This window comes from Parastagonospora nodorum, assembly GCF_000146915.1.
Source record: "Parastagonospora nodorum SN15 chromosome Unknown scaffold_21, whole genome shotgun sequence".
Classification (NCBI taxonomy): domain Eukaryota; kingdom Fungi; phylum Ascomycota; class Dothideomycetes; order Pleosporales; family Phaeosphaeriaceae; genus Parastagonospora; species Parastagonospora nodorum.
Genome location: NW_001884569.1, coordinates 72,728 through 96,544, shown reverse-complemented (window position 1 = coordinate 96,544; position 23,817 = coordinate 72,728). Strand labels below are relative to the sequence as shown.

At 52.2% G+C, this 23,817-nt stretch overlaps 8 protein-coding genes across 8 annotated transcripts; 4 read left to right on the top strand and 4 right to left on the bottom strand.

The window, feature by feature from the left end:
- Positions 1-2,351: 2,351 nt before the first annotated feature.
- SNOG_11984 (hypothetical protein) lies at positions 2,352-2,748 on the top strand (the record flags this gene model as incomplete). Its single annotated transcript, XM_001802163.1, has 2 exons — positions 2,352-2,579; positions 2,680-2,748. 2 exons carry the CDS (start codon positions 2,352-2,354, stop codon positions 2,746-2,748), a joined length of 297 nt encoding a protein of 98 aa, XP_001802215.1.
- Positions 2,749-4,338: 1,590 nt separating this feature from the next.
- SNOG_11983 (hypothetical protein) lies at positions 4,339-4,827 on the bottom strand (the record flags this gene model as incomplete). The annotated part of the gene is made up of 3 exons (XM_001802162.1): positions 4,339-4,547; positions 4,716-4,736; positions 4,800-4,827. 3 exons carry the CDS (start codon positions 4,825-4,827, stop codon positions 4,339-4,341), a joined length of 258 nt encoding a protein of 85 aa, XP_001802214.1.
- Positions 4,828-5,701: 874 nt separating this feature from the next.
- On the bottom strand, positions 5,702-6,152 carry SNOG_11982 (hypothetical protein; the record flags this gene model as incomplete). Its single annotated transcript, XM_001802161.1, has 2 exons — positions 5,702-5,789; positions 6,115-6,152. The coding sequence occupies 2 exons, from the start codon at positions 6,150-6,152 to the stop codon at positions 5,702-5,704; spliced, it is 126 nt and encodes a 41-aa protein (XP_001802213.1).
- Positions 6,153-7,365: 1,213 nt separating this feature from the next.
- SNOG_11981 (hypothetical protein) lies at positions 7,366-14,361 on the top strand (the record flags this gene model as incomplete). The annotated part of the gene is made up of 4 exons (XM_001802160.1): positions 7,366-8,096; positions 8,158-8,842; positions 8,901-13,874; positions 13,930-14,361. 4 exons carry the CDS (start codon positions 7,366-7,368, stop codon positions 13,972-13,974), a joined length of 6,435 nt encoding a protein of 2,144 aa, XP_001802212.1. The 3' UTR covers positions 13,975-14,361.
- Positions 14,124-14,554, bottom strand: SNOG_11980 (hypothetical protein; the record flags this gene model as incomplete). The annotated part of the gene is made up of 2 exons (XM_001802159.1): positions 14,124-14,313; positions 14,469-14,554. 2 exons carry the CDS (start codon positions 14,552-14,554, stop codon positions 14,124-14,126), a joined length of 276 nt encoding a protein of 91 aa, XP_001802211.1.
- Positions 14,555-17,125: 2,571 nt separating this feature from the next.
- On the top strand, positions 17,126-18,053 carry SNOG_11979 (hypothetical protein; the record flags this gene model as incomplete). The annotated part of the gene is made up of 4 exons (XM_001802158.1): positions 17,126-17,150; positions 17,354-17,492; positions 17,550-17,886; positions 17,940-18,053. 4 exons carry the CDS (start codon positions 17,126-17,128, stop codon positions 18,051-18,053), a joined length of 615 nt encoding a protein of 204 aa, XP_001802210.1.
- A 786-nt stretch (positions 18,054-18,839) lies between these two features.
- Positions 18,840-21,079, bottom strand: SNOG_11978 (hypothetical protein; the record flags this gene model as incomplete). Its single annotated transcript, XM_001802157.1, has 3 exons — positions 18,840-19,682; positions 19,734-20,343; positions 20,433-21,079. 3 exons carry the CDS (start codon positions 21,077-21,079, stop codon positions 18,840-18,842), a joined length of 2,100 nt encoding a protein of 699 aa, XP_001802209.1.
- Positions 21,080-21,909: 830 nt separating this feature from the next.
- On the top strand, positions 21,910-23,709 carry SNOG_11977 (hypothetical protein; the record flags this gene model as incomplete). Its single annotated transcript, XM_001802156.1, has 3 exons — positions 21,910-21,966; positions 22,049-22,620; positions 22,731-23,709. The coding sequence occupies 3 exons, from the start codon at positions 21,910-21,912 to the stop codon at positions 23,707-23,709; spliced, it is 1,608 nt and encodes a 535-aa protein (XP_001802208.1).
- Positions 23,710-23,817: the final 108 nt, after the last annotated feature.

Genomic DNA, 23,817 nt, shown 5'->3' with positions numbered 1-23,817 from the left:
ACGAATTATGTGCAGAACGATTGCGCTTCGAACCAAAGCGGGGCTAGCATGCTCTTCAACTCGTCACACCTTGCTTGATCTACATCATGATCTAGCAGCAGATGAAGTACATCCTCAAAGCCTTTGGAAAGATCCTCATCATTCTCGCCACACCTGTTGTCGTGAGCCACAAGTTGCGGTCGCAAATAAGACATGTATGCGCAGTCCACCCACGAATCCTAGGCACAGCATCATACAATATGGGCCAACATATTAATGTATGAATTAGCTGAACAATTCCATTAATAGAGATATCATAAATGCAGAGTTGTAGATTCAACTCGTAAAGCAGCCCCACAGAATGCTGACGTGCAGCTCTGAAGCCGCCCGGCATGCCGGCTGCGAGGGCGCTAATCTGCCCAAGGCGCTGACACAGCGCGTAAGCACAGGACTCTCGGCGCGTGCAATGAAGTCTATGGAGAGTTGTTTTGTGTTCAAATCCTGCCTGACTTTTTTTGTGCTCAGTTACCTACGTACCAGGCCGCTGGCTTCGGCGAATCCGTCAGAATGTATACACAAGTGCAGATTGCATGATAAGCTCATCATAAGCTTTGTTGGTAATAACACTACAAAACTACATTTGCAAATGTACAAAGTCCTTTGGTCGAAAACGGACAGTGGAACCTCACCCATGAATAGCTCACGCCCAAACAATAGCCAGCTACACAGCCCAGCGTTGTTTTGCCCAAATCAAGTAGCAGCCAATAGTGGAGCTCCCGTTTGTTAACAACGGGTGCTTGGCTAATGGGTGGTGTTGATGGCCATCTTCGAGATACTTTTCAGTGCATCTAATGGGTGAAAACACAGCTGTGCAAACAGACTGTGAAGAAGGTCCAGAGCTTCTTCTAATTGACATGTTTCGCTAACGTTTGATCTATGACAGCTTCGTAATAAAGTACACAACCTCATTCTCAGCGACAGGCGGACTTGTGCCGTGAGGGTCACAACAGCCCTCGCTTACTCCACGCTGTTGACACGCTGTTGCCACGTTGTAGGGCTATATAGAAGTGCACTCCACGTTGTCAAATAGGCTGTGCAAGATAAAGATGGTACCAAGTGGAGCGTCCTGGAACTATTGCATTGAATACACTGTCAGCCAGAGCCCTGGGAACCGCTAAGGTTGTGTATTTTTCTGCCAACCGGGGCCAACAGGTAGGGACAGAAGTCAAGCAAGCATCCCACAGTCAGTGTCTCTATATGCGTTGTTTTCAGATGTACGGTGGAGGGCTCGACCCTGGCTTCTCTGAGCACCCAATACATGTTGTAATCTAACTCTTTGTGTACCCTGCTGAGCTTACATTTGTAACCGACACTTATATTACCTGTACCACAGTTCCCGGAAGATGCCATATGGCTTCCCGCACACGAGGATAAAAGACCGGTGCAGCGCTTACATGCACTACTTTTAATGTCAGGCCTACAAGTTGAATATGCCGTGCCACTGTCTGCAAGGCGGCAAACCCAAGTGCCAACCTTCGCTTTTGACGAAGCGCATTCATCCTTGTTCAATCATGTCATATCAAAAGGCCATTATCATGACAAAACACGAGCAAGGTGCTAAGAAAAGTAACGTGATATTAGGCTCGAGCAGGTACTCTATACTTTGGTATTCTGACCTCGCGCATTCATAGATAGGCATGCCCGTTCTTCCACTTCGCGTCGTTATCGCTCCCGTGTCAGACCGGGTGAGGCTTCCGGACGGACTTCTCGACACCAGGATCTCACACTTCACACCTTTAGACGCGATCTCCGAAAGTTGCCCACCAAGAGTTTAGCCGTGGAACAGCAGTACCTGGGCTGCATTTACGAGGCGGAAGACCCTGCATCAATCTCCGAGGATGTGAAAGGGACACGGTAGCCCAGCACGACGGAGATAGCGGCCAGCCGCTGTCAGAATCCCGATGTCACGCTCCTGCAACTACCGCGTTGAAGTCGTGTAATGGACTAGGTTGCCTAAATATGCACTACGAGATCTGATGCGTTGACTAAACGTGGCTTGTGTGACTGTGCGTGGCTGTGAGTAGTACACAGTTTTCACGTGTCTTGATTCCTCGGAACCCTGTTTCCCCAATCAACACCATGGTCGTGTCAATTGCCTGCTGAAAGTGTAACCGGCATGTCGTACAAGATCATCTGGATCAGGTGGGAGCCGCTATATGTCAGGTCGCTACAGTACGATAATGCCCCAAGGCATTCAGACATGTGCACCGACTGTAGAAGGAAAGTAGGGTGGTACGAAAAGCCGACTATGCACACGTGCATCTGACGTTGGAACCGATTTAGTGGTGTCCGTCTTTTCCGGAGTCGTCATCATGGTCAGCTTCACGATAATGTTGTGCTCTTTAAGAGACAGAAATGGTGCAGGTTCCGAGTACTTGGTTGCGGAGAGACTCACCGACTGCTCAGGAATACCGAGTCTGCATGGCCATGCGAATGGGGACTACGATCCCAAAGCAGCGGTGTGGCCGGGCGCTTCCGTTATGTCTTTGTGCACCCCGTATATCCTTGAAGCATTGCTCGAAAACTTTCCGAATGATGCAGTTAGTCAGCCACGATATCTCGATTGTCTTGGCCAGAGACGCAGTGAATGTCCCACACAATTGCCATGCGGCACGTTTGGGATGATAACAGCAGTGACAGATCGTGGGGATCTTAGGTGCTCCCATAAACCCCGAAGACGCGCTGCTGGAATCAATACCTTTGGATTGATGTTGTGCTCCAGTGATTCCCGGCAAAGAGTGTGATTAGATCATCATCTTGTGACAAAATCCTGCATCGTTGATGATATCGAAAATTCATCGTCCTTGCATGCATGCAAATCTGCACTTCCTCATTGAGCGTACCCAAGCCGAGTGCTCGCGAATCTCCAGAACGTTAGTTTGTGTTCGGTTGTGCATCAGTTATTGCGAAACAGTTCTTCGGCCCTACATTATCCCGTCCAATCATGCGCGATTTTTATCGTAGACGTCATGGATCGAGAAAATGGCGCTGAGACCATCACACCAGAAGAACGCTAGTTGCATCTTTTTGCCCCTTGCCTCGACTTGCCAACTCTTGTGGAGGTACAATTGATGCGACGATTACGCATTGAGCCACGTCTCGAACTTGCAACCTTAGAATGGTACGCATAGAGGCCACGGAAATATCATCATACATGGATCCGCGCCTGAGTGTCGGATCGATGACCTGAAATAGGCATGAAACGAAGCAGAGAAACAATTGTGGGTACCTCCGCTGCAATAAACATAGACCTAACGCTCAGGGCACGATCCAGTGCCGCGAGATCGCGTAAGGAACGGTTCGGCACGGACGCCAAGGATATGTGTTGTTAGATCCCGTCCACGGGATCCGAGATCAGTTCAAGGCCTGTGCTTCTCCTGGCGAGGGGAAATGGCGCCACAGTGTTGTAAATCTGTTGGCAAGCCACAATGATTGATGCGAGAGGAATTGGAATCTAGACCTACAGCGATTCAAAAGCGACTCCAGACTCACAGTTACGGTCGGAAACTGATTGCTTATCGAATCTTGGTACTCACACAGCCAAGTCTAAACGTGGACACTAGTTGTGGAGATGAGCCTGCAGCTTGTCGAAGCAGGGCGAAAGTCGTTACTCGACCATAGCTCCGATTGTAAACATGTAGCCAAGTGATTTAGAGCAATCTTGCATGTTTAGCCTGGGCCATCGTCTGTAGCGCACGTACATTAACTGCCCACCCACTGCTTATATGCAAGTGAATCAGGAATCCAGGAGCTACCTAGGTATGTAACGCCCCATATGGACTCGAAGCCTTCGATAGACTGCGTGAAGCTATCGTTACACGTAATACTGATATTGACCATGTAGCTTTTCGGGTGGCGTCGCCAAATAGAACAGTCCTGGGCGCAAACGGATAGCAACATGGCTCCATGCCCTGCCGCGCTATACATTTGGACCATTGTACCCCATGTCAAAGATAGAGCTCACGGGCCGCTCGCCACTGTGGCTTACTGGAAGCCTATGAGCGGCCCTAAGAGAAAATGAGCGGCCCTTGCGGAATTCTAGTATACTGTCAATGACGAAATGAAGTTCGGCAACACACATACCCTATGTACTCACTGTATGGACAACTGGGTGCCGTGGCATTACGCCGATCCGAACGTATAGCAGCCCTCGAATATACATCAGTTCGCGGTTTGGCGAACATAGGGCGGCTTGGGCATATAATGTAAGAGATGCGCTGAACTCAGATAATTCTTTTTGAACCGGCAGCGTTCTGCAAAGTCGCGTATGGAACTTACCAAATGACCAATGACAGGTGGCTAGTAGTACATCGGTTGCACGGTAGCAATGCTCGATGAGTGGTGGCGTCGATGTGGCTTTCCGATACCTGCTTCGACCGGACGGGTAATGGCACCGTGGTTGAACACGTCTTGCGGCAGGACAGCGGCATTTCCGCCCATGCATCCCCTCCGACTGGTTCTTGAGCTAGATCTTGCGATCATCGGGTCGGCGATCTCCATCTGCGGAGCTGGAGTCCAGGTAATCAGAAAGCACTCGTTGCAAAATGCTAAATAGCCTGTAGAACAATGCGCCATATACCGAGCCCTGATCAAGGAATGCAGTGGTGGCATGCATGCGCTACACACCCACCGAGGTTGTATACAGGAGCGTGCTCTGGTAGCGAGACAGAACTTACTATCACCCTGGGGTGCGAGATCTTGACAGCCGTAGCGTATCGGAACAATCCATCTCAGCAACAAGTGATTTCCTTATCCATCACATGGTATGCATATTCGTAGGCGGTGCATGATATAGAATGGAGGAGCCGAGATCGGAAGGGGTGGAGATCTAATAGCCTGCTCAATGACCCTGGCCTTGTAGAAGTTACGGTTCTGCGTTCACCAATGCAGCCGTACGTGCTAGTAGGTGCATAATATTCCCGCAAAGTTCTGGTGTTGGCCGAATCATGCATATGCAATAGCCGTCCTCCCAGGCCCGTCCGACGTAGAACATAAGATGAGGGCGCAAAGCGATGCATTGAGAGTGCTCGGCAGAAACAAAATGAATCCCATTGGACATTAGCCAAGGTCAAAAGGAAAGAAATGCAAAACAATAAACACGCTGTTTCAAGAGGCCTCAGTCGCAATACTCCTAAGCGATGATCGATCCCGCTACTAGTTGCCAAATATGGTTCGCTATGGTCTAATTACAACCCTCAAACAATGATCTCGAGAACTATCGTGTGGACATCTCGCGCTAAAACATGTTTCAACTCCTGTGTACTTACCTGACTCGCCCCCCACTTGACGATTACAGACCCCGGAACGTTGCCCAGACACTCGATCAGAAACGACGGCCAACTCAGAGCTGCCTCATGAATATGTACTCTGGAATTTCACTTGCGCCATATCAGGCGCGTTATTGTCGTGGATGTAAGCTGGCAAACGTGTGAAGATGTTTGGCGATTCAAGGGGCAAAACTTCGGGCTCTTAGCTCCGTCACGTGTTTGACAACGGTGGTTTCGGGTGGGGTGCCGAACGACGTCTCACCACCACCTCGAAGACGACATCAGCCGGCCTAAAAACGACACCATGTTTGCGGAGCTCAATGTATATTCGCGCGACATAATTCAGGAGCAATAGATCAATACGTTGTTGCCTGAGCGTCCCAGCAGCGCTCAACTCAGCCACTGTAGTCAGCGAAGAGGTTTCCTACTTGAGCCTCAACCACAAGTTGAGCAGCAACCGAGCGACTAAAGAAGCAGCGTAATCTGTATTACGCAGGCTTAGCGAACTTGAACAGGAGAGAGGCTCTTATACGTCCGAAGCGGCGTTGACACTTTCGGACAATGGGGGGATGCCGGAAACATGAGCAAGGCTGGCCATGTCATCCAGAGCGAAGATCTAACAGCCTTTTCACACGACTAGGTGACAGTATGATCGAGCATCGGCTTGTACTGGTACAACATCCGTCAGTCTAGAGACATATTCCGTCAACGGCGTCCCACCTCCACAGCACCGTCGGCGATGGTTGGTTCTCGTGACAATCGAAGCAGTATCCAACTGTACATCGTAACTAACGAGGTTCTTGCTTACCCACGCCCATGCATTGGCGGAATCGGTCGACCCGACATGCTGGTGCTTTGCTGATCATGGATATGCTCTGGATGGTATCTCAGGGCGAGTGTCGATTCTCCGGGAATTCCAAGCCATACCTTGAACTAGCCTCCACCACTCAACATACTATCACGGATATACTGTCGGTGTGGGGTACCCAGAGACCCGTCAGTGCTAGTAGTGCTGGGGAAAAAGTGCTGACTGAGATCACTGCGTCGGGGACATATTGTTCGGAACTTCTGGTATTCTGGCTCATTGACATGCGTCGGCTATGCTGATCGGTGGCCCAACAATGCTGCAACAGAGGACCACGCTGAAACGAAAATTCCAGGATCAAACACATGGAACTTTGTGTGAACCCTGGAATTGATGTTGCGTTCTCTCGGGTGCGCGATAGCGTTTCTCGTGTAACAACATGAACGCGATCGCTACCAAGAAGCTGGCTATCGTTGAGAGCCTGAACATCATACATCAGACTCAAGGCGTCAATGTCAAGCGTCAATTTAGTAAAAACTGTAATTGACTGCAAACACACGGACCCAAGGGATCCACCCGGCCTCTAAGAGGGGATCCGATCGAGTTAAGCCGACTTTGAGACAGCGCCATTGCATCTGAGGTCTCCACGTCTCATCTTCGTTATCATCCGTAACGTATTGGCTCGACACCTTAGTATCCGGTCAACGTGCCTAGCATGCGCCATCTATCAATAGCATGGAAGCTTACTCGGAAACACGCTCGGCCTCTGCACACCATACTCCTCGGATCCATGACTACACCAGCCCGGGATCAGACATAGTGCGCGCCACTTTTACTCTCACGTCAATATGTCGCTGCAGTACATCGTTCCGCAGAACATGGGCTGTCACAGATCCGGCACGCGCTTTGAGCTTGTCATCGTGCGATGCAAGCCTTGACCACCTCGCATGTCTATCATTGCTTTCTGGTTCCCTACAAATACAGAGCGACGCCAATCCCCAAGGGCATTCATTCCCAAACTTTTCTCCTCCAGTACCTTGGGTCACTTCCTGCAGCTTATCACCAACCACCCTTCCACAGGAGCCCCCGCCACTAAGACAAAGCCCAACACCTTTGTCCTTAGCCTAGATCTGCATAGTCCATCATCAATCGCTGTGTTCTTCGTCAGCCTGCCTTAGGTGACCCAATCTTAGCCATCAACGGCATCAATTTAGAGCTTTCTCTGCCTCCTACATATATATTACCACCGTAGCCATGAATCTCCTCATCTTCGGAGACCAGACGGCGGACCAGTACGCTTTGCTGCGAAAGGCATGCACATGGAAGAACAATGCTGCCCTCACAACATTTCTCGATAGGATCAGTGTCGTCATCCGGGATGAGGTGCAAAAGTTACCACGAACCCAGAGAGACCATATTCCCGACTTCCTGACGACATGGGACCTCGTCGAAGCATATTACAGCAAGGGTCTAAAGCTACCTCAACTGGAAAGCTGCATGGTCACCATCGCTCAATTAGCACATTACATTGGGTATGTTCAGGGCCTTGAATCGTTCCACGGCTTGACTAACCCTTCCAGATATTACGCGGAAAACCCCTCGGAACTACCGATTCTTGCCAACACAAGAATTGTCGGTCTCTGCACTGGGTTGCTCGCGGCGTCCGTCGTTGCATCTGCGCGGTCGCTAAGTGAGCTTCTACCGCTAGCTACCGAAGCCGTCCGACTTGCGTTCCGCGCTGGTACCTGCGTCGGTTCTGCAAAGAATGCGCTTGAAAACGCCACAAACCCAAAAGAAAGCTGGTCCACCATAGTGACTGGTATTTCTGAACAGGATGCGAAGACTGCTCTTGCTGCGTTTCACAATGATCGACAAATCCCAGCTTCGGCGCGCGCCTATGTTAGCGCAGTTAGCGTCATGGCTCTAACCATCAGTGGCCCACCAGCAACAACGAAACGCCTGTTCCAGGAAGCCGAGTCATTCAAGTCCAACACTCGTGTGGCTATCCCTATCTTCGCGCCATACCCACGCTCCGCACATCTACAGTCAGGCCGACATCGACCGCATTCTGGACAAGGACGCGGCTCGACACCTGCAGCAATTCCGCCCCTTGGCTTTGGTGCACTCTGCAACACACGGAAAATGCCACACTGCCACAAACACTCTCGAGTTGGTTCAGATCGCTCTGGGCGAAATTCTACTCGAGCCTGTACGATGGGACAGCCTTCTCGAGCAAGTCGTAAATGAGGTGACCGCAGCCAGCAGCGCAGAATGTACCATCTCGGCAATTGGCGTTACAAATATCGCCAACAGCCTCGTCTCTGCGCTGAAGGCTGGTGGACAGACTAACGTTTCCGTCCGCGACCAATCGCTCTGGAGCGCCACCACTGATGAGAGTCGTGGTCGCACCCAGAATGACAAAATTGCCATTGTTGGCATGTCTGGTCGCTTCCCAGGTGCAGCTAGTCCGGAGAAGCTTTGGGAACTGCTCGAAAAAGGCTTGGATGTCCACCGCGAGGTCCCTGCCGACCGCTTCGATGCTAAAGCCCACTGCGATCCTTCTGGAAAGGGAAAGAACAAAAGTCACACGCCCTACGGATGCTTTATTGACGAGCCTGGCCTATTCGACCCACGTTTCTTCAACATGTCACCTCGTGAAGCCGCTCAAACTGATCCCATGGGTCGCCTGGCACTGACCACCGCCTACGAAGCGCTCGAGATGTCCGGCTATGTCCCCAATCGCACCCCGTCCACTAAGCTCCACCGCATCGGTACCTTTCTACGGTCAGACCTCAGACGATTGGCGTGAGATCAACGCTGCTGAGAACATCGATACATATTTTATCACCGGTGGTGTGCGCGCATTTGCCCCAGGTCGTATCAACTACTACTTCAAATTCTCTGGACCATCATACAGCATTGACACTGCGTGCTCATCTTCTCTCGCTGCCATCCAACTGGCCTGCACTTCGCTCTGGGCAGGTGATTGTGACACCGCTTGCGCAGGAGGATTGAACGTCCTCACAAATCCGGACATTTTCTCAGGTCTCAGCAAGGGCCAGTTCTTATCCAAGACTGGTGGCTGCAAGACTTACGATAATGATGCGGATGGTTACTGCCGTGGTGATGGATGCGGTTCAGTCGTGCTAAAGCGTTACGAAGATGCTGTCGCGGACAAAGACAACATCCTCGGTTGTATTCTGGGCGCAGCTACGAACCACAGTGCTGAGGCCGTCTCCATCACCCATCCCCACGCTGGTGCTCAAGAGTTCTTGTATAACAGAGTTCTCGCCAAAGCCGGTGTTGATGCACATGAAATCAGCTACGTCGAGATGCACGGTACTGGTACTCAAGCTGGCGACGGTATCGAGATGACTTCTGTGACTAATGCTTTTGCGCCTCGTCACCGCCAGCGTCGTCCAGAGGAGACACTGCATCTAGGTGCAATCAAGGCAAACATTGGCCACGGAGAAGCAGCTTCTGGTATCAACTCCCTCGTCAAAGTGTTGATGATGATGAAGAAGGACGCCATTCCTGCTAATGTCGGCATCAAGGGTGTCATGAACAAGACATTCCCAAAGGATCTACTACAGCGCAACGTTCACATCTCGACCAAGCAGGTGGCCTGGCCGCGTAACGGCGCTGAGAAGCGAAAGATTTTCTTGAACAACTTCTCGGCTGCTGGTGGCAACACTTCTTTAATCATTGAGGACGCACCACTGCCAACAGCACCAAAGGCAGCTGACCCGCGCACCATGCACACCGTCACCGTCACTGCTAGATCGATAGCCTCTTTGAAGAAGAACATCAACAACCTCATGGAGTTCCTCGATCAGAATCCAGACACCACTCTTCCTAGCTTGGCGTACACTACCACTGCCCGTCGCATCCAGCACAACTACCGTGTTGCTATTTGCGTCTCTGAGATCTCACAGGTCAAAGACGCATTGCAGGCACAATTGAAAGACAGCTACAGCCCACTGCCAATGGTGCCGACTAAGACCGCCTTCACCTTCACAGGGCAGGGCTCTCAGTACACCGGGCTTGGCCAGAAATTATACGAAGAATTGGACACATTCAAGGCCGATATTGACGAGCTCGACAACCTCGCACGCCTGCATGCCATGCCGTCTTTCTTGCCACTACTCACCGGTGAAGATGTCACTACTTTGTCCCCAGTCGTTGTTCAGCTCGGTATGTCGTGCATCCAGGTCGCATTGGCACGCATGTGGGCATCCTGGGGTATTGTCCCCACTTCAGTCGTTGGCCACAGCCTCGGCGAGTACGCTGCGCTGCACGTTGCGGGCGTAATCTCTGCTAGCGATATGGTCCTCCTTGTCGGCAGACGCGCAGAACTTCTAGTACAGGAATGTACAGCTAATACTCATGGCATGCTTGCAGTCAAGGGCAGTGCCGATTCTATCAAGGCTGCCTTAGTCGACAAGATGACTGAGATTGCTTGCATTAACGGTCCTGAGGATACTGTACTTTGCGGTACAGTCGAGATCGTTCACTCTACTAGTGAGCTCCTCTCAAGCAAGGGCTTCAAGGCTACCAAGTTGAATGTACCATTCGCTTTTCACTCTGCTCAAGTTGAGCCTATTGTTGAGAAGTTCAAGGCTGTTGCATCTTCAGTCATCTTCAGCAAGCCTAGCATTCCAGTCATGTCGCCCTTGACTGGTGAAGTCATCCATGAGGCCGGCATCATTGGTCCCGACTACCTTGCCCGTCACGCTCGTGAGACTGTCAACTTCTGGACTGCTCTTTCTGCTGGCCAGGATGAGAAGCTTTTCGATGCGAAGACCGCTTGGCTTGAGGTCGGCGCTCACCCAGTCTGCAGTGGCATGGTCAAGTCTACCCTTAGCGGGGCTCCAGTTACAGCTACCTCTCTTCGCCGAAACGAGGATTCTTGGAAGACACTTAGCAACGCCGTTGCCACGCTGTTCCTGGCTGGTGTCTACATCGATTTCAACGAATTCCACAGACTTTTCAATGATGCGCATGAGATGTATACTCTGCCGACTTACGCCTTCGACAGCAAGAAGTACTGGCTGGACTACCACAACAATTGGACTCTCACCAAGGGCGAAGTTCTTGAGGGTTCCCCTGTCAAGGCCATTGAGCAAGCTCCAATCGAGATTGAGTCCAAGCTCAAGACGACATCATGTCACAAGATCATTCGCGAAGAGCTGCACGCCAACTCTGGTACTATTGTTGTTCAATCGGATCTCTCAGATCCCCAGTTGAAGGCAACGATCACTGGCCATCAGGTTAATGGAACACCCCTGACGCCGTCTTCACTTTATGCCGACCAGTGCATGACTGTGGCCGACTACCTATACCAACAGCTGCGTCCCGGAATGACCACTCCCGGTCTCAATGTCCGCGCCATGGAGGTTACCAAGACTCTGATTCCGCAGTATCCTCCTCCTGCAGGTGGCCAGCACTTGCAGGTAGAGGCAACTGCAGATCTCGAGCTTAACCAGGTCGACATCAAGTTCCGCACTGTCACCGCCGACGGATCCAAGGTTTATGCTGAGCATGCAGTTGGTGTCGTCATGTACGAGGACATCGTTGCCTGGAAGGAGGAGTGGAGCCGCATCCAGTACATGGTGCAGAGCCAAATTGATATGCTCCAAATGAAGCTCGAGACCGGCGCCGCTCACAAGGTCCTCCGCGGCATGGCATACAAGCTCTTCAAGGCACTTGTGACCTATGCCGACAACTACCGCGGTATGGAGGAGGTCATTCTCGATGGCAAGCAGACTGAAGCCACTGCCCAAGTACAGTTCCAAACTACTGCCGCGGATGGAAACTTCTTGTGCTCACCGTACTGGATCGATAGTTTGTGTCATCTCTCTGGCTTCATCGTCAACGCTTCTGATCACCTCGACTCGGAGAACTCGGTCTACATCTCTCATGGTTGGGGGTCTGTCAAGATCTCGAAGAAGCTCTCGCCTGAGAAGAAGTACCGCTCATATGTGCGCATGCAGCCTGCTCCAGGCAACATCTCTGTCGGCGATGTTTACATCTTCGAGGACAAGGAGATCATTGGTGTGGTCACGGGCTTGAAGTTCCAGAACATTCCCCGCCGCGCATTGAACATCATGATGCCACCTGCGGGTAAATCCAGCGGCGGTGCTGCCACTACGCCAGTCGCTAAGCTGATTCCCAAGGCACTTCCGGCTGCACCCGTGAAGAAGGTCCAGGTCGCCCCAGTCAAGGCTACGAAGGCCGTTGCAAAGGCGCCAGGGAAGGCCGTTAAGCCAGCCAAGGTCGCCAAGGCTACCAGCGCTGGCGTAACGTCCAAAGTCATGAAGATCGTTGCTGAGGAAATTGATGTAGACATGTCCGAGCTAGTCAATGATGCTGCTTTCGAGAACCTTGGGGTCGACTCGCTGCTGTCTTTGACTATTTCTGCGAGGTTCCGTGAGGACCTTGACATGGACATTTCCTCATCTCTTTTCACCGACTGCCCTACCGTTGGCGAGCTGAAGAAGCACTTTGCGCAATACGATGGCGGAGCTGTTGCCGTTGAGGATGACGATTCCTCTGACACCACTGACGAGCCTTCTGATGACTCTTCGACACCTTACGAGATTGGCACTACCAGCACTCCTGCTAGCTCCGCTCCCAGTGTGGCTGACGATGACATCAAACCTGCAGGAGAAGTTGTTGAAGGAGAGGCCAGTGTTGCGCGCAAGCTTGTAGCTGATGAGATGGGTGTCGATGTTTCCGAAATCACGGATGATCTCGACCTCACCGACATTGGCATGGACTCTCTTATGAGTCTGACCATCCTGGGCTCTATGCGCGAGCAGACTGGTCGCGATCTACCTGCTGATTTTCTCACGGTCAACGTCACTATCAAGGACATCGAAACTGCTCTTGGTATGCGCTCCAAGCCGAAGCAGCAGACGAAGGTTGTTACCAAAGTTTCTGTCAAGACCTCCAGCAAATCCCCTCAGCTCGCTGAGGTGAACAAGAAGCTCGAAAAGACAGTCGATATTTCGGGACTGCCTGCTTCCAACTCAGTCTTGTTGCAGGGTAACCCCAAGGTTGCGACTAAGAAATTTTTCCTTGTCCCCGATGGCTCGGGAAGCGCTACATCGTACATTTCTATCCCAAATATCGACCCCGATATGGCTGTATACGGACTCAACTGCCCGTTCATGAAGTGCCCGGAGAAGTGGACATGCGGTGTCGAGGGCGTGGCTCAAATCTACCTCAACGAGATCAAGCGCCGCCAGCCTGAGGGACCCTACCTCGTCGGTGGCTGGTCGGCAGGAGGTGTAATGGCCTACGAAGTCGCCAAACAGCTTGTCAACAACGGCGAGAAAGTTGAGAGTCTTGTCCTCATCGACGCACCTTGTCCTGTCGCTCTCGATCCCCTGCCAGCTCGGCTACACATTTTCTTTGACCAAATCGGCCTGCTTGGTACCGGTAAGCCCGGTGGCACTCCATCATGGCTATTACCTCACTTCGCCTCTGCCATCCAGAACCTCAAGGACTACGACCCGACACCTATGGACCCCAAGATCGCGCCACCCGTTCTTGCGATTTGGTGTACCGACGGTGTCTGCCCAAACCCAGACGACCCGAGGCCACCGCCTGGTGAGGGCGAGGACCCAGCGCCCATGAAGTGGCTCCTCAATAATCGCACAATTTTCGATGACAACGGTTGGGCGCAATTGTTACCAAAGGAAAACTTTGAATACGGCGTCATGGGCGGAAATCATTTCACAATGATGAAGGGTGAACATGTAAGTTCTGCTTCCACACCATCCTGTCATGAGTCGTTACTAATAAGTTCTCAAGGGTGCCACGCTTGGCAAGCTTATAAAGAAGGGCCTTAAGCTATAAAGTAGGGACTTTTGGACTTCACTGGACTGTAAAACTTTTGCATGCATTTCCTTTGTTCAAGCGTGGAAAGAGGAATTCTGGCGTTCTAGGCATGATACACACTTTTGTTGATGGGCGTTCAAGCGTGTATGTGGGTTTACGACTCTCCTTTACCGTTCTTTTTGGTTGATATGAGCGAGGAGCGTTACGAGCATGTTGTGTTGGCTTGTTTCGCGACCTTCTCGTTCTTCGTCGCCTGCTGTATCACGCCGGCCACTGTTGGTATGAGCAGAGCGCTGCGAGACTGTTGTGTTGGCATGCCTTGCGGCACTCTTGCTTTGCCTCTTGGCTTGTGTGAAGCTACATAGAGTAATAGTTCTATAGTGAATGACAAGAAAAGGTCTAAATCACTTTTATTCCAGTGCTTCTTGCTGTACCATTCTCGCTACGTAGAGCAGCAACATCGTAATCATGATCGGCTCCGTACGCGACCGAACTTCGAAGTTGTACAATACCCCCACGCCTTGATTAATCCCGGAGACATTTCACAAGCATCCTTTTGTCCCGGAAAGTTGTCTTGCAGAATCTGTGAAATATCCATGTTCGCATGCATTATCTGTGCTATAGAAAGTCCACCACGCAGCCTTCCATGCAGGCCGTCCACTTCCCGTGCCAATCTCCCGCCTGACCGGCACCAGTCCATCTCCGACCGTAGGGATTCTAGAACATGCGATTCTGTTTACCCAGTATTGCAGGCTTTCGTGCTGCAAGGCACATACACCTGGGCATGTATACCCCAAGCCCCCACCTTACCCGGCGTAAGCGACAGCGCTTAACGGGTAAACCCGTGCATATGCTGGGTGGTTGCAAACACGATATAATTTCCATTGGCCCGTTTTCACACGCAGGTATAGATGAGAGATGTTTGCAGTGACCGTGAGGTTGGGAATGCAGTGGTCGGGCCGCGAATGCCGGGTCCGAGGAGGGTATATATGTTCCAGGTATAGGAGTTGTAAAGTTTTTGAGCGATATGGGAGGACCTGTTCCAAATACTTTGGCTAGATCGGTGAGCCTGCTTATCTGCTGATGCGATTGTGGTCTAACAAGCAGTCGTTCAGCCTAGGAGTAGGTGTAATCAAGACTCGCAAAACATGCCCCATTCTGCCACACCGTGTTCGGGATTACTTTCTGCCTTTCCTCGGTTTTAAAGACCGTGAGGCATGATTGAGTCTCGAACCGATCGAATGAGGTTACGTGTATGTGCGATTGGCCCGCGAATGCTATCCGGACGGAGGAAGGCTGAGAACGATAGAAACATCGTTAATATCCGAACGTATTCACACGTGAGTGCGAGTCATAGGTTTGAGTATGGAGCGACGATCAAGTGTCCGCCGCAATGGTTGACCGGCTGAGGTTCGTTTGCTACAGTATTCCTGCCCTTTCCCCAGTCCCCGGCTATCGCAGGTGCTGTAGCTACTACAGAGCGCAAGGCTACTACAGAGCGCAAGGCTACTACTGAGTTATTAATACACACGATTATGCGCATTATACAAACAGTCGGGATCGATATGAGATCAAGAGACTGTTCCACAGCTGTACTTTGGGTTACAACACCTACCACCAGACGCTGATTGAACAGGACAATGAACCCGGCGCCTCGATACGATATGCAAGCCACAATAGGTATTGGTAATCCCATAAGGTAGGGAGAAACGCCATGACCTGATTGCATGTCGCGCGACTGCAGCGACTCAGTCAAGCGAGTGGTCGACATCGTAATTTATTTCCAAGACTGCTGCCGAATTTCAGCTGTTGAGGAGGCTGCCTATCGTGATAGTGGAGATTATGGGAGCATGCTTGCGTGACAAAGTAAGTAAACGGGCGTAGATCTTCTCTACAGCTCATGTTGTGGTACCAAGACACGGCCTTGCCGACTGGCCAGGTTACAAGCCGCGTTCAGGTTGGAAGTCCAAATTGTAATTTTGGCGACTGGCTGCATGAAGGCAAGTCTGCTCTTGGAACATTGTGTAACTGTGTGCTTACCACAATACCCGCGTCTGTTGGGGAGACCCTGCAAGTACATGCCTGAAGGGCAGTTGACATCCATGTCCGAGGTTTCGAGTTACGAGACGATAATGACATGCCTAATAACACATTTTGAGGCAGCGTAATCCAAAGTCTTGGCACAAGGCGAGTAAGACTGCTGCAGCAGTAGCATTTACTAGGTCTTACTTTGCGGAGTCAGATTATGTCAAGTACAAGCAGGTAGAATCCTCCGAATGCACAGCACCTCTATAATCATCGGTAGAAGGCAGTCCATCCTGTCGTACGATCTAGGCCATTGATGACAGGACAGACTTTCGCTGTGCGTTGGCAATCCGGCTTGGTCGGCGAGCAGGCTGGCGACTCTGATATGCTCGGAGAATAGTGAGGGGAGCTCCGAACGTGCAGACGGGAGGCTCGAGGCGCCCCAAGGCATAGCGAAATCGTGAAGATGCTAGAGACAGCAGGGTATAGCCCGCAATCGCCGATCGATGCCCTCAGCGGCTCTGTGGCGCGGGTCAAGTTTACAAGCTCTTTTTTATCTTTCGGATGATTAAGACCTGCGTGCGTTTCAATACAGCACGGCATCGTGCCCTGCACTGCAAACCTTCATTGGTTCGGCTCAGCCTTTGCGAGATCGTCTTAGTGAGATCTCTAGCAGATGCGATCATGCACCTTAGGCTTCGCCAAAGGGCTGATCTTCGATAGTTCGCTGAAGTTAATCTACTACATCTCTGGTGTGGTATTTACCTGCGGAGATGTAGGCGGCGGCGCCCTTTAACGTGGAAGAAGCTTCAGGGCCGACATTAGGAATACCGCTTATCTAGGTGGTGTCAGCCACACGATGTAGTGGGCGGCAGAGCTCACCCCGGCCACGAGCCCGTCCAATCTCACTCGAGTAGTATCATCGGGTCATCGTGACAAGCTTCCCATCCGCATGCTAGCCCGAACGTAGCTGATCATAAGTACACTCGTAATCGTAAATCATCGGATTGGATTACAATTGCTCGGAGAAGTCCACCTCGAGATTTGTTGAGACGTACCGATAGAGGCGCATGCCGGGCATAGGAAAGCTGAGGTACCAAAACGAGTCATGAAGTCATGATAATGAGGCAATGGCCACGGCCTTATGTCCACCCCTGAGACAGCAATATGTTGGTTACGAGGGGCGAGGGGCGGAGCGGAATCGCGGAAGCGCGGGGCAATATTTGCCAAGCCCGAGTTAGCAAACGCGTCAAACTAAACTCGAATATCAAAGTGCACGAAAGCCTCAAGTTTCGCGCAACACCTGAGCCGCAATGACGAGCGTAGCAAGGGCCTTGAGGTTACTCCGGCCACACCATATGGAATGCCATAGCTGACGTCCAATACAGCGAAGATGCGCCCACCAATCCGCGCGGCATCCCGCGTGCCATCTTCATCGACCGCGTTGAAGATTACATCACCGACCGTTCAGAAGTTGAGAGCACAATCAACAGCTTCAAGGAGATGATATCGTATGCTCCGCCCCTGATTCGAGCATGAAGAGACTGGAAACTCATAACTGGACCCAGGAAATACCAGTTTATGCAACAGAACACGCAACGACGAGCGGCGGGACTCAAGGATAAGATCCCTGACATTCAGAAGACGCTGGAGACGGTGCGCTTCTTGAAGTCCAGGAAAGACGATGCCGAGCCACTCGAGACGACTTTTGAACTCAACGATACGCTGTTCGCAAAGGCGGAAGTCCCGCTTACGGATGAGGTCTACCTGTGGCTAGGCGCAAACGTTATGCTTGCGTACCCGATCCCAGAGGCGGAGGAACTCTTGTCAGGCAAACTCGCAACAGCAAAGCAGAGCTTGTCAACATGCGAGGAAGACTTGGATTTCTTGAGGGAGCAGATCACCGTACGTCCTTGAGTTCACTTGTGATATCGACACTGGTCACTGACACATCACAGACACTGGAAGTCGCTTTCGCCCGCGTATACAACTGGGACGTCGCACAACGCAGGAAAGAGCGCGAAGGCGGCGAGTCAATAGACGACAAGAAGCGGGGATCGCCAAACGGTTGATTGACCACATATTACAAAGCTCTAGTAACACGACATGGACGACCGTAAATGAAGATACCATACATGAAATCTAGAAGCGTTGTCAGCCAATCACCGATACATCCCAACACTAATTTTCACCGCTATGCAGTACATGTACATGTTGGAAATACGCCCGCACCAAAATAAATAAATAAATACCTCATAACCCACTCACAAGCGTAACCACGCACTCACAAGTCTTCATGATCCCAGCGTCTTCATTCCATCTACTACACCACCACCCCACCCCCCACCCAGTCCCAACTCTCCAAACCCTAAACCCCATGCACTACCACCCCATCCCCCTCCCAACCGCCTACGCTATCCATAATTCCCTACGGAACGACCCACCGCATCAACACTGACCACACATCCCAAAGACTGGACACCACACTATCTAAGCGTCCATGACCTTCCAAAACCAGCCCCCCGTTAGCGCACTAAACCTACCGACATGGTCACACGGACAAAAGATGCTGCTAGCTTATTGGCTGCGTGGACGTGGTAACACCTGCGGCGTTGGGGCCCGAGATATGTGTCTTGGCGGGGATAGTGCGGACCAGATTATGATGAGTTGGCATGGGCGGTGGTAGCCTACCAGTGAATAAAAAAAAAACAAGAAAAAAACGGGGATTCGATATTGAAAGCATGTCCGTTCAGGGTGTGGATGTATTGAATAACAGGCAAGTCAAAAAGCAGTTCTTCTCGTCGACTTTCAACATAGTGAATCATGGCATTACTCATCGATGTTCATTCCCGCCGTTTCTACATTTTAATACTCAACCCCAAGCCAACGCGATCCGTTCCTGTCCTCATACTGCCCGCACTACTCCCGTCGTCTTCGTCATCCTCATCATTGCTCCCATCCTCCATTCCCAGTCCGAGAGTTCCAACTTTGAAGGTGCTGTTACACCACTCATTAAACACATCGGGATCCCAGACGCCATCTTCCCTGCCTTTGCCCTTGGTGCTGCGTCCCGCGCCGTTGGAACCTGCGATGGAAGGCGTGTAGGATGTATCGAACCACTCTTCATACGTCTGCGTGACGGATTCCATTACAGCCGCGACGAGCATTTCGCGAGTGCGATGGTCGGTGATGTACTCCTCTAATTTTGTCCTGAGAAAGGGGACTTCATGCTCGATGTTCTGTCTGATCTTTGCGGTGCGTGCTGGGGCTTCCGCGACGGGAACCTTTTTGCCGTTCTTGGTGTCGATTGGAGCGGTCATGCGTGCGACGAATTGGCCTGTGAAATCGTTGATGGCTTGGCGTAATCGAGCGTCAACTTCGGCTTTGGCGTCGAGCATGTTTTCCACGACTTTGGGGATTAGAAGGCCGACGAGGTTGCGTGGGTTGAAGAGGCCACCGCGGGATCGGAGTTCCCAGAAGGTGTTGGTGATGCTGGTCATGTTGTATTGCACTTCAGTCTCAGGGGTAACGAACTCGATGTCGAAGGCGACAATTTGCTGCTTGAGAAGGAGGAGATGGGATACCAGGAAGAGGGCTGCGTCTGTGGGAGATGTGGACTTGGTCAGGAGTGCGCTGGCTTGTGTAAGAGACATGGTGGTGCTATGAACAATGTGATGGGCTAGATCATCGAATACGGAGGACTAAGTAGTGTTAGTCATGGTTCCTGTATAGAATGGATGATGTAGACCTACATGTACAAGCCGGTAGATCTTGCTAAGTAGCCAAATTGCTTTCCTCAATGTAGGATACCAGTCCTTGAATGCAGCTTCGGTGTTGAAGTTCCATCGAGAGTCAGGATCGTCTTCTTCAACGACGGTGGGCGTTTTCGGCATCAATGGTGTAGGTGGTGCTTCTGACTTTGGCTGCCTCTTACCAGACAGTGCAGGCTGATTCGACTTGCCGCCGGATGCTGCAAGCTTCTTGTGCTTTGCTGGATAGTCGAGGTCTTCTGGCTTAGGCTTGTATCGTTCAATGTCGTCGCGCAGGACAGCTAGGGAGAGAAAGACGAGACGGTTCTGCGCATCTTCCAGTGCAGGATGCACCAGGATGGAGAAGTCCAGCTTCTTTGTATCGACCTCTTCTTCCTCATCTTCGTCTTTTTCCATGTACCGTGTCTGTATCATGGTGCAGAGTTCACACAACTTCAGGATCTGTGTCTCGTGGATAGTTCGTGGTCGCAGGTGGTCGTACAAGGGCTCACACATAGCCTCAAGGAAGTCGTACAGTCCGCCGTCTCCCTCAAACCATTCGCGCCAGAGTTCACACTCGTCCATGCATATGTCGCGCAGGTAGCTTATGCTACTACGAGCAAAAGAGACTAGATCCTTTGAGGTGCTCGGTGCTTGCGCAATCTCATTGATCTTAATTGGAGATGATGGGAAGGATCAAACGGCCACGTGTGGTGGAATAGCTCTGGTAGAGTTCGCTTCATGAGACTCTGATATTCTGCTTCTGTGCCTGGTGCAGCTCCCTTGGGCAGCACAGCACGCTTCTGGATCTCCAATCCAATACTCTTCAGTTCCGGCGCACCGACACGGAACTTGGCATACAAGAGTGCGGACATTGTGGTGTCGTTCAATTGACGATCGGCGATTCGCTTGGACACATCTGCGGCGGTTTCACGCAGAGCTTCGGTGAAGTGGACGCGTGTAAGCGTGAGGGCGCGGGTAAGAAGCAGTCGGTATCGTGAGCGGTAGGTTTCTGCCTCCTTGTGCTTCGAGTGGGCCTGCATGTACTCTAAGCAGCTATCCAGGTTTGCGAGCATCTCGGTGAACTCGTTGCTGCGCACAATCTTGCCGGCCCCGGGCGCATTGAGTCGCTTTGTGGTGGGCTCGAGGTACATGTAGTAGCGTAGATTCTGCCCCATGTCCTCTGCCAGCTTGGTGATGCGCGTCTGGTCGCTGATCAAGCCCTCGCATTGTGTTCGGAACGCGGTCGTCTGTGCCTCGACGGCTTTGAAGGACGAGGAGAGCGAGGACAGGATATCGAGGGTCGATGTGGTGTCGGAGATGATGTTGCCCAGGTGGCTGCGTGCCATGTGGAGCTGGCTTTGGTACAGTCTGAAGTTCTGGTTAGCATGTATATGCCATGTGTCCTATTCTCAGCACCTGCCTGTACTCCTCGTGGCTCGCTTCCAGAAGCTCCATTCATGGACGCCGCCATACCACTCTGCAAACTCGAGCTCGGTACTCAGATTCTCGCGCGACTTCTTCTTCTCCAATGCCTTTTCCCTCTTCACATGCGCCCGCACTGCGGCGTAGAAGTCGCTGTAGGACTTGGCGCGGCGGGCCACGGTCGCTTGCGGCGGGCCATTGAGCTTTCCAGGGACTTCATCTACGGCCTCGGGGATGGCTTCTGCGCGCTCGACGTCAGCCTGGGCCTCCTACATGTCCAATATCAATAACGCGACGTACCCATGGGACCTCGTGATATAGCTTACGTTGGGCTGCTTGAGCATCGACACGCGGCGTTTGTGTTTTCCATTGTCGGGCGCCTTCGTGCTCGTGCTGCGTGGCACGAAGCTGAACCACGACTCGGCGTCCATGTTTTGTGGTGGTCGGGTCCTGTGTCGAAGCAAGCTACGTTTGTGGTCGGTCCCTTGCACCGCTCACGTCTCCGACATGTACCCCACATTAGGACAACCTTGCAACGCGCTCGTCCAATCAGACGTAGCTCCGAGTCGGTCATGTCATGACGCGGACGACCTTGCGACTTTCTAGACTTTGCGATTATCCATTTGTCCTAGTCTGCAGTCAGGCCTTCTTTGACATGTTGTCAACCTAACGTCAATGTTGTGATAGCGCCATTGCATCTGCCTTTCATCATCGACCTGTTCTGCACATTCTGCGACTCTGCGACCACACCAACATGGCTCAGCAGCAAATGTCTCCCACGCGCCACACTACGAGCTCCGCAAACCCCGCAGTCATGTAGGAACATCACAACAAGAGCACGGCCTGCTCAAGTTCGGACGGCGACACATCCCTATGCGCAACGGCGGCAGCAGCATTTCATCCGGTCTCTGGCCACAGTCACTGTCCTGGGGGCGACCGCCACTGCCTACCAATGGGCCAACGGCAACTCCATCCTGCGTGAAGTGCACGCCGAAGAGCCTCCAAAGGAAGACGAGGTTGAGCTGAAGTTTGAGGAACCACGGCGGCAAGCGAAATCAGCAGATGACAACCGCAACATCATAAGTTCGCAACACTTGCAGGTGCTGAAGAGCTGGGAGAACCCGGGCGTCTACACATGGGGATCGAACGCTGGGAAAGTGGTGGCGCCAGATTCGGATGAAAAGTACATAAAGACGCCGCGGCGGATATCGTACTTCGATGGCAAGCTGCTGCGCGATATCAAGCTGGACCGCAACTTCGGCGCGGCCATCGATGAGAAGGGCGACTTGCTGCAATGGGGGGTCGCATTCTCCAAGGACGTCACAGAGCCAACAAAGACACTGAGAGGTCACAACCTGAAGTCACTCCAGTTCTCGCGCGATCGCATCATTGCACTTTCCTCGGGCGGCACCGTCTACTCGATACCCGTCTCACAAGCCGAGCAAAAAGAGGGCTCAAAGCCAACGTCCAAATCATGGATACCGGTTCTGGAGCACCTCCAACGACGATTCGTACCGCACCACGCCACACCTGAGAACCCTGGGATGATCTGAGCGAGTGACGACATCGCCTCAGGTCTCGAGCATGCTCTCATGCTTACATCCCTCTGGTCGCGTCCTCTCCTTTGCCTCTGGTACACAAGACTTTCCCCACCAAAGGCCAGCTCGGCATACCTGGAATCTCTTTCGAGAGTCGACCACCCGGCCCCTTCGACATGCCCCACGAAATCACCACACTGAAAGGCTTCCCCATCAAGAAGATCGCAGCCGGCGACTACCACAGTCTCGTCTGCGACTCCGAAGGCCGCGCCTTCACATTCGGCGACAACACCGCCGGCCAATTGGGCTTCCCCTTCAACGCCGAAGCCACTTACGTCGACGCCCCTTCCCTCCTCCCCACACAAAAGCTCTACGCCGGTAGCGCCTCTCAAGCCAAAGTTTCCAACGTCTTCGCCGGCGGCAACACCTCCTTCCTCACCATCGACGCCACCAAAGCCGACCAAAGCCGCACTACCGCCGACACCTGGGCTTTTGGCTTCGGCCTCACAGGCCAACTGGGTGTCGGCCGCTGGATCCACACATGCGCCGACCCCGTCAAAGTCCCCGCCTTCTCCGGCCTCTTTGAATGGGACGAAAAGGCTCATAAACCCATTCCCATCCGTCTCAACACCATTTCTGTAGGCGCTACACACGCCGCTGCTGTCATGGATAATGTCGCGTCGGTGCTTGTGTCGGACCGCACGCGTTCGAAACTCACCGACAACGACACGAATTGGGGCCGGGATATACTGTTCTGGGGCAATAATGAGTTCTACCAGATTGGAAGTGGGAAGAGGAGTAATATGGCTACGCCGACGTATATCCAGCCCCTAGATCAGAGCGCAGAGTTGGAGCGGGCGGCGGGTGTGGGTGGGATCAAGGCGCTGAGGGAGAAGGAGATGCATCGCTTTCAAATCACGCCCAGGCAGAAGGTGCGTGTCAATGGCAGGATGGTGGAGTTTGAGCAGAAGGTCGAGTGTGGACGGGGGTGTACTGCAGTATACTCTGCTGTGTGAGGAAGAAAGGTGGTGGAAGAGTCTTTCGCTTCAAGCTTGTGTATATTTTGCAATTCATTTGGGGACTGGAAACGGGGATGGGACATGTCTTTTCGAAAAACCCAAAAA